At 40.9% G+C, this 13440-nt stretch overlaps 1 protein-coding gene across 4 annotated transcripts in view; it reads right to left on the bottom strand.

Annotated features, from left to right (window-relative positions):
• Positions 1–13440, bottom strand: part of arhgef12b (Rho guanine nucleotide exchange factor (GEF) 12b) — a 114676-nt gene that overhangs the window by 37081 nt on the left and 64155 nt on the right. For 3 of the 4 annotated variants that reach the window (XM_021617669.2, XM_021617666.2, XM_021617668.2), the window contains 5 exons: positions 12292–12390; positions 10714–10763; positions 5150–5207; positions 4614–4813; positions 2608–2685 (listed from right to left, as the gene is read on the bottom strand). In XM_021617669.2, the coding sequence (XP_021473344.1) occupies positions 2608–2685; positions 4614–4813; positions 5150–5207; positions 10714–10763; positions 12292–12390 (485 nt within the window). The remainder of the gene's footprint in view (positions 1–2607; positions 2686–4613; positions 4814–5149; positions 5208–10713; positions 10764–12291; positions 12391–13440) is intronic. The other variant, XM_021617667.2, reaches the window with a different exon arrangement.

Genomic DNA, 13440 nt, shown 5'->3' on the forward strand with positions numbered 1-13440 from the left:
AACTCTCATCTCACATTCTGTTGCAAAACGTCTTGTTATGGTGTGTCCTAATAAACACGACCCACAAGACTCTAGCTACACCACTAAAAGCTACTTTAAAGTTTTGACAGCTAACCTGTTTAGCATTGAAATGGGAGGCAGGCGCTCACACTCCCCAGAGAGACAAAGCAGCCATCAATAGAGGCCCCACAGGGGACTTAAACACAAACACACTAATGAGAATGAATTAACTTTGCCTTCATTCAATGCTTTCCAGGAAACTCAGTGAGTATTCCACGCTAAACTGGAATGATGCCACTGCTATTGTCACGTTAGTCGTATGAAGGAGACCAAGGCGCAGCGTGGTATGCGTACATTCTCTTTATTAAAAGAATGAACACTGAACAAACTAACAAAATAACAAACAAACCGTGACACTATACAATATAGTGCTGACATGCAACTGCACATAGTCAATGATAAACAATGATAAACAGCTGTCTCTGATTGGGAACCATATCAGGCCAACATAGATATACAAAAACCCATAGACCTACAAAAACCCTAGACATACAAAAAAAACTAGATTACCCACCCTAGTCACACCCTGACCTAACCAAAATATATAGAAAACAGATATCTAAGGTCAGGGCGTGACAGCCATGAATGCTGCTAGGAAATGTAGTTTACGAAAGTTCAGTCAGTAAGGCTGGTCTGAATGGATCATCACTTTTCATTCATCTAACTCATATAATTCATATAATTCACATCGCTTCCTATCTCACTCATCAGCATAGCAGATATTTACAGGGTACAGCCAAAAGAGGAATGGCCACCCCTCAGAGCCTTGTTCCTCTCTAGTTTTCTTCCTAGGTTCCTGCTTCTACACCTGAATTGCTTGCTGTTTGGGGTTTTAGGCTGGGTTTCTGTATAAGCACTTTGTAACATCTGCTGATGTAAAAAGGGTTTAATAAATACATTTGATTTGAATTGATTTGATGTTACCTCATTAGCTTAGCGTCACATCTCTCCTCCTATCCTATTAGCAAGCATTCACCTATTAACTTCAGTCTATGAGCATTGAACACTAAGGTAATTTCACCACAGTTGCTGATTAACCTATGGGCTAACGTGTGCTATTATCACTTTCCTTTTTTTCAACCAATGGGAATGAATCTAGGGGAGTATTTACAGTGAGCTCCAAAAGTATTGGGACAGTAACACGTGCTGTTGTTTTGGCTCTGTACTCCAGCACTTTGGATTTGAAATGATACAATGATTGTGAGGTTAAAGTGCAGACTGCCAGCTTTAATTTGAGGGTATTTTTTATCCATATTGAGTGAACCATTTAGGAATTACAGCACTGTTTGTACATAGTCCCCCCATTTTAGGGGACCAAAAGTATTGTGACAGATTCACTTATATGTGTATTAAAGTGGTAATAGTTAGGTATTTGGTCCTATAATCCTAGCACGCAATGACTACATCAAGCTTGTGACTACAAATGTATTGGATGCATTTGTTTGTTTTGGTTGAGTTTCCGATTATTCTCTGCCCAATATAAATGAATGGTAAATAATGTATTGTGACATTTTTGAGTCACTTTTATTATTTATAAGAATGGAATAGGTTTCTAAACACTTCTACATTTATTTGGATGCTACCATTATTACAGATGATCCTGAATGAATAGTGAATAATTATGAGTGAGCAAGTTACAGACACACAAATACTATAGCCCCAAGACATGCTAACATCGCACCATTACAATAATAGGGGAGGTTAGCATTTTTTTGGGGGGGGGATATGATATTTGTGTGTCTAACTTTCTCACTCATCGTTATTCATGATTCATTCATTGTCATATTCACTGTATAATTTCCAATCCAAAGTGCTGGAGTACAGAGCCAAAACAACAGAAAATGTGTCACTGTCCCAATACTTTCGGAGCTCACTGTATATGTCAACGCAAACCTTGTGTCTCCCACCACAGTCTTCCAACGACCTTCTACCTCCCCACCACCACTAACTGAAGGTCCGTCATCGGATCCCCGTTCTCCCGGGAGGAGGGGGGGTTCAATGCCAGCTGCCCAGCATAGGGCAACCTGTCCTCACCATCTGGCTCTGAGGAGCTTTCCTCTGAGACGAGGCCTACCTCAAACTATTCAATAAAATTCTATATTGTATTCTGTATTTGTTGTTATTCAGTTAAGCCTGTACTTGATTGAACTGAAGCATGTTGCAAATTAACATAATGAATGTGCAGAAACGTGTAATGACATCATTAAGATAAAGCATTTATGGGTGATCCACTTCAATGACGAGCTTTTGATGACAATTTAATGTGTGAATGATTTTAATTTCATCTGGGCCCGTATTCATATAGCGTCTAATAGCAGGCGCGCTGATCTAGGATCAGTTGTACATTTTGATAATGAATAAGATCACATGTACAAGTACCTCATTCTAGATCAGCACTCCTACTTTGTCTGAGATGATTTATGAGTGTAGCTGCATAGAAAAACCGGCATTCACTCTTTCAAATCAAAGAAACAAAGTTTGACTGACTGTCTCATCTCCTCATGAAACCTTCAGAGTATGGTGACACTGTGTTTGTGTGTGTCTTGCCTGTAAATCCTCCTGCTCCTTGGTCAGCATCTTCTGTAAGATGTCCACCTTCTGGCTGTGAAGTGCGTTATTCTCCTCCTGAGGGACCAACCCCAAAAATGAATAATAAGAACTTTGTTCGCTTGGGGACTTCACTGGCGTGCAGCAGAGGGAGAATGGCAGCTTTGGCATAGGTTTAACTGGAAATAGAGGAAACTAGTGAGAAGAGAAAGTGAAAGAGGCAGAGTGAGTGTGGATACTGAGGTGGGAAGGAGAAGGGGGAGTGAAGAACGGAAGTGGAACTGTGGAGAGAGAGCGGGAGAGAGAGGACAACGAGGGTGACAGGAAAACAGAAAGAGAGAGAGAAGACAGAGAGGGGCAGATATAGACAGAGAGGGAGACAGAGGGACCAAGAGAAAAAAAATACATACAGTACCAGTCAAAAGTTAGGACACACCTATTCATTCAAGGATTTTTCTTTATTTGACTATTTTCTGCATTGTAGAATACTAGTGAAGGCATCAAAACTATGAAATAACACATATGGAATCATGTAGTAACAAAAAAGTGTTAAACAAATCAAAATAGATTTTGTATTTGGGATACTTCAAAGTAGCCACACTTTGCCTTGATGACAGCTTAGCACACTCTTGGCATTCTCTCAACCAACAGTCTCAAAGGAGTTCCCACATATGCTGAGCAGTTGTTGGCTGCTTTTCCTTCACTCTGAGGTCCAACTCATCCCAAACCATTTCAATTGGGTTCAGGTCTGGTGATTGTGGCGGCCAGGTCATCTGATGTAGCACTACATCACTTTCCTTCTTGGTCAAATAAACCTTACACAGTCTGGAGGTGTTTTGGGTCATTGTCCTGTTGAAAAACAAATGATAGTCCCACTAAGCGCAAACCAGATGGGATGGAGTGTCGCTGCAGAATGCTGTGGTAGGTATGCTGGTGAAGTGTGCCTTGCCTTCTAAATAAATCACAGACAGTGTCACCAGTAAAGCACCATCACCCTCCTCCTCCATGCTTCACGGTGGGAACCACACATGCAGAGATCATCCGTTCATCTACTCTGCATCTCACAAAGACACAGCGGTTGGAACCAAACATCTCAAATTTGGAATCATCAGACCAAAGGATAGATTTCCACTAATGTCCATTGCTTGTGTTTCTTGCCCCAAGCAAGTATCTTCTTATTATTGGTGTCCCTAAGTAGCGGTTTCTTTGCCGCAATTCAACCACGAAGGCCTGATTCACACAGTCTCCTCTGAACAGTTGATGTTGAGATGTGTCTGTTACTTGAATTCTGTGAAGCATTTATTTGGGCTGCAATTTCTGAGGCTGGTAACTCTAATGAACAGCAGACGTAACTCTGGGTCTTCCTTTCTTGTGGCGGTCCTCATGAGAGACAGTTTCAACATAGCGCTTGCTGGATTTTGCGACTGCACTTGAAGAAACTTTCAAAGTTCATTAAGAAGGAAATAAATTCCACAAATTAACTTTTAACAAGGCACACCTGTTAACTGAAATGCATTCCAGGTGACTACCTCATGAAGCTGGTTGAGAGAATGCCAAGAGTGTTCAAAGCTGTCATCAAGACAAATGGTGGCTACTTTGAATAATGTCAAATATTAAATATATTTTGATTTGTTTAACACTTTTTTGGTTACTACCTGATTCCATATGTGTTATTTAATAGTTTTGATGTCTACAATATTTTTCTGCAATGTAGATAATAGTAAAAATAAAGAAACACCCTGGACTGTGTAGGTGTGTCCAAACTTTTGGCTTGTACTGTATATAAAATGAGAGAGAGAGTGTCTGAAATGGCACCCCACTCCCTATAGAGCACACTACTTATTCTATGGAGTACACACCTTATCCTATAGAGTACACTACTTATTCTATAGAGTACACGCCTTATCCTATAGAGTACACTACTTATTCTATAGAGTGGTATACTATATGGTAAATAGGATGCCATTTCAGTTGCAGACAGAGAACCAATTGGCCGTCTGTCGTACCCAGAGGGGCAGCGGGGAGGTGATGTGGTCCTGGGGGCTGGTGGAGGAGGTGACGCAGCGCTCCCCTGTTCCCCCCGTTGGTCCAGGAGAGTGGGGCGAAGAGAGGAAAGAGGACAGGTCTCCCCCCTCGCCCTCCGACAGCGAGATCTGGGCCAGCCCCGGGGGCCTCCCCAGCACTGTGAGGGCCACATAGGAGCCCGCTGACACATAGAGACAATAGGGGTCACAGCTCTATTACTTGTATGAGTTTTAATTCTTATTATAAAAAATAGATCTTCATGTAATGTCTCTATGTAGCCAACATTCAACTTAAATTGACTGAAAACTTTTCACTCACAATGGCTAGCTTATTATACAGTATGGTCAGACTCATGAGATGATAATAAGACATTATACATCCTTATGACAAGTCTTACAGTGCATTATAAGCGCATATAGCCTACTACAGGTTGACTTTAAGAAAGTAAGTCTCTTGAAGAGCCTGTGATTTTTCATGTCTACGAATAATTGGATATAAAACTGTCACTTGAACTTACATTTTATTAGCTTGACGACTTCTACATGGTTTGAATGTGTTACTAAGGTCCCGTTAACCTGCAACAAAAACATAAACTACACCTCAAATCAACGTCATTCAAATTAAATACAACACTTTCTATAAGAGGACTATGTGTTCTGTCTAAAACGTAGCAAAAAATGACAAAAACAATGCAAATGGGAAGCCCCATATTAGTTCATGTTCAACAGGAGCATGTGTACATACCTCTTTCCAAGCGAAGAAACACCTTATTCATTTCTAAATGTTAATTCAAATCAAATACATTTTTTGTCAAATGCTTCGTAGACAACAGGTGTAGACTAACAGCTGACTTACAGGTCCGTTTTCACCAATACAGAGTTAAAGATAAGATAAAGAATGTCATAAAAAATAGAAAGTGACACAATTAATACATTTCCAGAGAATAACAAATAAAAATATCAAGTAAAAATAACATAGGTATACATAGGGAGTAGAAAATAACGTGGCTATATACAGGGAATACAAGTACAGAGTCGATGTGCAGGGGTACGAGGTAATTGAGGTAGCTATGTACATATAGGTAGGGGTAAAGTGACTAGGCAGAAGGATAGACAATAGACAGTAGCAGCAGCGCATGTGGCGAGTTTGAAAGTGTGTGTGTGGAGTCAGTACAGTATGCATGTGTGTGCATGTTATGTGTGTTTGGGCGTATGTAATATGTGTGTGCGTGTGTGTGAGTCCAGTCTGTGTGCATAGGGTCAGTGCAAGAGAGTTAGTGCAAAAAACGGTTAGTGCAGGTAGTCCGGGTAGCCATTTGATTAGCTATTTAGCACTCTTGTTTAGAAGTCTTATGGCTTGGGGGTAGAAGCTTGTTGGTTCCAGACTTGGTGCATTGGTACCACATGCTGTGTGTTAGGAGAGAGAACAGTCGGTGGCTTAGGTGGCTGGAGCCTTTGACCATTTTTTCCTGCTTCCTCTGACACCGCCTTGTATAGAGGTCCTGGATAGCAGAGATCTCTTTCCCAGTGATGTACTGGGCCGTACACACTACCCTCCATAGCGCCTTGCAATCGGACACCAAGCAGTAGCCATATCGAGTGGTGATGCAGACAGTCAAGATGCTCTCAATGGTGTAGCTGTAGAATTTATTGCAGATATGCCAAATATTTTCATCCAACTGAGGGGGAGAGGCATTGTCCTGCCCTCTTCACCACTGTGTTGCTGTGTGTTGACCATGATAGAGTCTTTGTGATGTGGACATCGAGGAACTTGAAGCTCTTGACCCGCTCCACTACAGACCCGTCGATGTGAATGGGGACGTGCTCGACCCTCTGTTTCCTGTAGTCCACGATCAGCTCCTTTGTTTTATTGACGTTGAGGGAGAAGTTGTTGTTATTGACCTCCTCCCTAAAGGCTGTCTCATCGTCGTTGGTGATCAGGCCTACCAATGTTGGGTTGTCGACAAACTTAATGATAGTGTTGGAGTTGTGCACGTCCATACAGTCATGGGTGAACAGGGAGTAAAGGAGGGCACTAAGCACGTACCCCTGAGAGGCCCCCATGTTGAGGGTCAGCATTGAGGATGTGTTGTTGTCTACCTTTACCACCTGGGGGCAGCCCTTCAGGAAGTCCAGGATCCAGTTAAAGAGGGAGGTGTTCAGTCCCCGGGACCTTAGCTTAGTGGTGAGCTTGGATGGCACTATGGTGTTGAACGCTGAGCTGTAGTCACTGAACAGCATTCTCACATAGGTGTTCCTCTTGTCCAGGTGGGAGAGGGCAGTGTGGATTGCAGTAGAGACTGCATCATCTCTGGATCTGTTGGGGCGATATGCGAATTGGAGTGGCTCCAGGGTGCCTGGCATGATGGTGTTGATGTGAGCCATGACCAGCCTTTCAAGGCATTTCATCTCTACAGATGTGAGTGCTACGGGGAGGCAGTCATTTAGACAGGTTACTTTGGCTTCTTTGGCACAGGGACTATGGTGGTCTACTTGAAACATGTAGGTATTGCGGACTGTGTCAGGGAGAGGTTGAAAATGTCAGTGAAGACACTTGTCAGCTGGTCAGAGCATGCTCTGAGTACATGTCCTGGTAACCCGTCTGGCCCTGCTATGAATCCTAACATCAATACCAACATCAATGCATGACTAACTGAAAATGTTACTGAAGTGAAAGTTTAGATTCACTCCCACAAAATAACAATTCATTTTCTTCACTGACACTATGCACAGCACTAAGCCATCCTGCCCTTTCCAATGACCCATTGGAATGCATTGCCATTATATGGTGTAGCTACTCAGCATCCCAGCAGAGGGCAGTGGTAAAGTATGGAGGGGGCCTAACCCATGACCCACGACCTACTGCAGTAGCCTGTAGGGTTCTCTTGTCTGAGACAGAATTGAGTTTTTCCTAAACACTGATCTTTGGTCAGTTTAGCATTTTCCCCACTAAGGGGCAATCCCCAGTTGCTATAGACACACATGATAACATACGCACTATACACACGTACGCATGGATTTTGTGTTATCGACATGTGGTAGTAGACTAGTGGCCTGAGGGCACACATGTGTTGTGAAATCTGATGTGAAAGGTAATGCAATGTTTTTAATTGTAAAGAACTGCCTTCATTTTACAGGACTAATAGGGATCCATAACAAATACAAATTTTTGTATTTTTGGAATTATAAAATAATTATCTGTACCCATTGATTCTTAAAGAATATAACTTAGAAATGGCTCATTAGTTTAACAGTCGTACCTCCATTTGAATCCTAAATAAGCATGTTTTACTCAAATTTTTGTAAAAATAAATAAATAATGTAAACAAAAACTACATAGCCTCAAAACATGGTTAAAACTATATCTTGCATCCATAGCTCTGTATGAATTTGAGAGTGGCTACATTTCTCCGGCCCCATCCCTCAGATTTTTACCAAAACAGAGGCAGGGATCAGGGTTTGTTATTGTTTAAATTGCGGATTGCCCCTTTAAAGATAAGGATTGGGGAGGGGAGACTGATCCTAGAATGGTAACTTGGGAAAACTTCACCTGGAGAGGTGTCTGTTTTAGAGATAGTGTCAGGATGAAGTTGCCCCCTTCACACTGATCTAGTGTCGGTTTCGCATTTTGGTTTAAATGCATGAGGTAAGATTTTTGGGAAAATAAACTGATCCTAGATCTGAGGCTAAGGGTAATCTCTGGAGAAGTGGCGGGAGACGTGTTAGAAAACGTAATACACGACTAGCAAGTCTCCACCCCTCCAAATGAAAACTCTCAGCCAGTTTCGGGCAAATCTATGTGCCAAATGTCCCCTCCCCTTCCAAAATTTGAAATATGCGAACACCAGCAAAATCATGATTTGTCCAAATGATCAGAGATTAAAAATCTGAGTACCGAAACAAAGTTCCTCGTTAGTCGTCCCGTCCCACAGTCTGTCGACAGATCAGACCTGGATTCAAATATGTTTGGGTATCTGATATATATATTTTTTAATGTTAGTGTATTTGAGTATTTTCAAATACACAGCCAAAAACAAGTCCTTTATTTGAGAATTTTAACAGTTATTTGTAAAAACCAAATAGTCTATAAAATTGTACATGAGAGTATTTTCAAATACACAGCCAAAACAGGTCCTTTATTTGAGAATTTTAACAGTTATTTGTAAAAACCAAATAGTCTATAAAATTGTACATGAGAGTATTTTCAAATACTATTTTCAAATACCTGGGTAAAATGCATGAGAGTGTATTTTTAAGTCAGTCTGAAGTTACATTACACCTTTAGCCAAATACATTTAAACTCAGTTTTTCACAATTCCTGACATTTAATCCTAGTAAACATTCCCTGTTTTAGGTCAGTTAGGATAACCACTTTATTTGAAGAATGTGAAATCTCAGAATAATAGTAGAGAGAATGATTGATTTCAGCTTTATTTATTTCATCACGTTGTCAGAAGTTTACATACACTCAATTAGTAATTAGTAGCATTGTCTTTAAATGGTTTAATTTGGGTCAAACGTTTCGAGTATCCTTCCACAAGCTTCCCACAATAAGTTAGTTGGGTGAATTTTGGCCCATTCCACCTGACAGAGCTGGTGTAACTGAGATTTTCTATGGGATTGAGGTCAGGGCTTTGTGACGGCCCTCCAAAACCTTGACTTTGTTGTCCTTTAGCCATTTTGCCACAACTTTGGAAGTATGCTTGGGGTCATTGTCCATTTGGAAGACCCATTTATACCAAGCTTTAACTTCCTGACTGATGTCTTGACATGTTGCTTTAATATATCCACATTATTTTCCTTCCTCATGATGCCATCAATTTTATGAAGTGCACCAGTCCCTCCTGCAGCAAAGCACCCCAACAACATGATACTGCCACCCCCGTGCTTCACGGTTGGGATGGTGTTCTTCGGCTTGCAAGCCTCCCCTTTTTCCTCCAAACATAACGATGGTCATTATGGCCAAACAGTTATACTTTTGTTTCATCAGACCAAAAAGTACGATCTTTGTCCCCATGTGCAGTTGCAAACCGTAGTCTGGCTTTTTTATGGCGGTTTTGGAGCAGTGGCTTCTTCCTTGCTGAGCGGCCTTTCAGGTTATGTCGATATAGGACTCGTTTTACTGTGGATATAGATACTTTTGTACCCGTTTCCTCCAGCATCTTCACAAGGTCCTTTGCTGTTGTTATGGGATTGATTTGCACTTTTCGCACCAAAGTACATTCATCTCTAGGAGACAGAACGTGTCTCCTTCCTGAGCGGTGTGACGGCTGCGTGGTCCCATGGTGTTTATACTTACGTACTATTGTTTGTACAGATGAACGTGGTACCTTCAGGCGTTTCGAAATTGCTCCCAAGGATGATCCAGACTTGTGGAGGTCTACAATTTTTTTTTCTGAGGTCTTGGCTGAATTCTTTTGATTTTCCCATAATGTCAAGCAAAGAGGCACCGAGTTCGAAGGTAGGCCTTGAAATACATCCACAGGTACACCTCCAATTGACTCAAACGATGTCAATTAGCCTATCAGAAGCTTCTAAAGCCATGACATTTTCTGGAATTTTCCAAACTGTTTAAATGCACAATCAACTTAGTGTATGTAAACTTCTGACCCACTGGAATTCTGATACAGTGAATTATAAGTGAAATAAAAAGTCTGTAAACAATTGTTGGAAAAATTACTTGTGTCATGCACAAAGTAGATGTCCTAATCAACTTGCCAAAACTACAGTTTGTTAACAAGACATTTGTGGAGTGGTTGAAAAACGAGTTTCAATGACTCCAACCTAAGTATATGTAAACTTCCGACTTCAACTGTATGAGTATTTTCAAATACTTTCCTAGTATTTTTCCAAATGAATTACAAATATTCAACTACTTGTCTTTACAAATAAAATATATCTGAATACTTACTTCGAATGTACCGTATGTGAAAGCAATTCAGATATTTGCCATTGTATTTGAACCCAGGTCTGCGACAGATGCTACTGCCATTTATGTTACATGCATCTGTCCACGAGAGATTAGGCTATGGGTAATGTCTAGGAAGAGTGTTATGGGCCCCAGAGAGGGAATGAGCCTCACCTTGATGATCCTATCACCCGTCTGGACACCCGCTCGCATGGCAGCGCCATCTGCGGAAGAGGACAGGACAGGCAAAGGGAGTGAGAATGATAAAAGGTTAGTGATATTACTGTATCTGACTGTATTGTGACACCTCCAGATATAAATCCAATATATTGTATCCTTGCCTTGGCTATCAAGACTGCATGAATATATATTTACATTGTGCTATGCTCCCAATTGAATATATTGTGCTAACGTCAGAGGTTTACACCCCCAAGATATACAATTAAATTACCTTGACATATAATAAATATACAGTTGAAGTCGGAAGTTTACATACACCTTAGCCAAATACATTTAAACTCAGTTTTGCACAATTCCTGACATTTAATCCTAGTAAAAATTCTCTGTCTTAGGTCAGTTAGGATGACCACATTATTTTAAGAATGTGAAATGTCAGAATAATAGTAGAGAGAATGATTTATTTCAGCTTTTATTTATTTCATTACATTCGCAGTGGGTCAGAAGTTTACATACACTCAATTAGTATTTGGTAGCATTGCCTTTCAATTATTTAACTTGGGTCAAATGTTTTAGGTAGCCTTCCACAAGCTTCCCACAATAAGTTGGGAGAATTCTGGCTCAATCCTCCTGACAGGCCAAACAGTTATACTTTTGTTTCACCAGACCAGAGGACATTTCTCCAAAAAGTATGATCTTTGTCCCCATGTGCAGTTGCAAACCGTAGTCTGGCTTTTTTATGGCGGTTTTGGAGCAGTGGCTTCTTCCTTGCTGAGCGGCCTTTCAGGTTATATCGATATAGGACTCGTTTTACTGTGGATATAGATATTTTTATACCCGTTTCCTCCAGCATCTTCACAAGGTCCTTTGCTGTTGTTCTGGGATTGATTTGCACTTTTCGCACCAAAGTGCGTTCATCTCTAGGAGACAGAACACGTCTCCTTCCTGAGAGGTGTGACGGCTGCGTGGTTCCATGGTGTTTATACTTACGTACTATTGTTTGTACAGATGAACGTGGTACCTTCAGGCGTTTGAAAATTGTCCCAAGGATGAACCAGACTTGAGGAGGTCTACAATTTTTTTTCTGAGGTCTTGGCTGATTTCTTTTGATTTTCCCATGATGTGAAGCAAAGAGGCACTAGGTTTGAAGGTAGGCCTTGAAATACATCCACAGGTACACCTCCATTTGACTCAAAGGATGTCAATTAACCTATTAACTTAGTGTATGTAAACTTCTGACCCGCTGGAATTGTGAGACAGTGATTTATAAGTTAAATAATCTGTGAACAATTGTTTGGAAAATTACTTTTGTCATGCACAACTTGCCAAAACTGTAGTTTGTTAACACGAAATGGTTGAAAAACAAGTTTTAATGACTCCAACCTAAGTGTATGTAAACTTCCGACTTCAACTGTACATACATTTTCATATGGGTGGCCCCAGTGGGAATCGCACCAGTGACCCTGCTGTTGCAAGCACCATGCTTTACCAATTAAGCCACACCATACCTCATCATAATTGAATTGACTAAAGAACAGGAAGGTGTAGATTAGAATATGATGGAAAAGGCCTTACCCTCTTTGACCAACTGCACAAATACAGGGTTGTCTCCGCTCACTGTCAACCCGAAGCCATTCTCATCTTTCTGGATGATCACACAACGCTGGACAAGCCCTACACATAGACAGACAGAAGAGAAAGAAATATTGTGTTACACACCATCGCACACACAAACAACACACAGACATACACTCGGGCTGGCACAGTTAGAGGAATCAAGGACAGTGAGTTGGGACAGGGTGTGCGTGATGGGGCACAATATGCAATGTGGGTGTCAAACGGTTTTCCTATATACAGGTATAAGGCAATGTGTCTCCTTGGTGACGGAGGCACTCACTCAATAGATCAGGTCTGTTTTGTGGCTAGTCGTTGTTATAAAATGATGATGATGAAACCTGAGGCTTTTGAAGCTTCTATTGAGTGGCAGCAATGAATGATTGATACCTCAAGGGTATTACCTGGTTTCAAATACTTAATACTACCCAGTTGTGAAAGTACTTCACTCTCTTCTTCAAAGGCCTTTAATAGATGGATGCATTTTGTTAAAGGGATAGTTCTGAAAAATTGCATCTTAGATATTTGTTCCCTGAACTTGAAGGCAGTCTATGAACAAAAAGAGACAAACAAAAGTATAGTGTGGATTGCAATCACTCCTTGTCCATAGACTGCTTTCAAGATAAGGAAACAAATATCGAAATAGTTTTGCTAAACTATCCCTTTAATGATGATATGATGCTTTGATAGGATGTTGTAAATAATGGCATAACACATGACCCTCTAGGAACCCAGTTTGATGCTCACATAAGACATGTTGTTTGTGGAACATTGATATCAGGACACAAGTGGCAACAGCACCCTCTGTCATGTTTGTTTGAACACAGATTGTGAGTTGTTTGACTTTCAAATAGAGAGAGACACACGGATTCACATTCGTAGATTGACATTGATTCACCACACCAGTAAACTTGCAGGTGAGTTTCACTAAGACAATAGTTCATCCAAAACCATATCATCATTATAAACAGCGAGTGCATACTGTAAACAAAGCCAAACGAAAAAGCAGATTAAACCAGTAGTCCAGGTTGCAGGTAGCCTCTCGTACGAACCATCCTGATCTCGCAAGCTTACATTCTGATTCGTTATCTGTGAAGCAAAACAGAATGT

This window comes from Oncorhynchus mykiss, chromosome 10 (genome assembly GCF_013265735.2).
Source record: "Oncorhynchus mykiss isolate Arlee chromosome 10, USDA_OmykA_1.1, whole genome shotgun sequence".
Taxonomy (NCBI): Eukaryota; Metazoa; Chordata; class Actinopteri; order Salmoniformes; family Salmonidae; genus Oncorhynchus; species Oncorhynchus mykiss.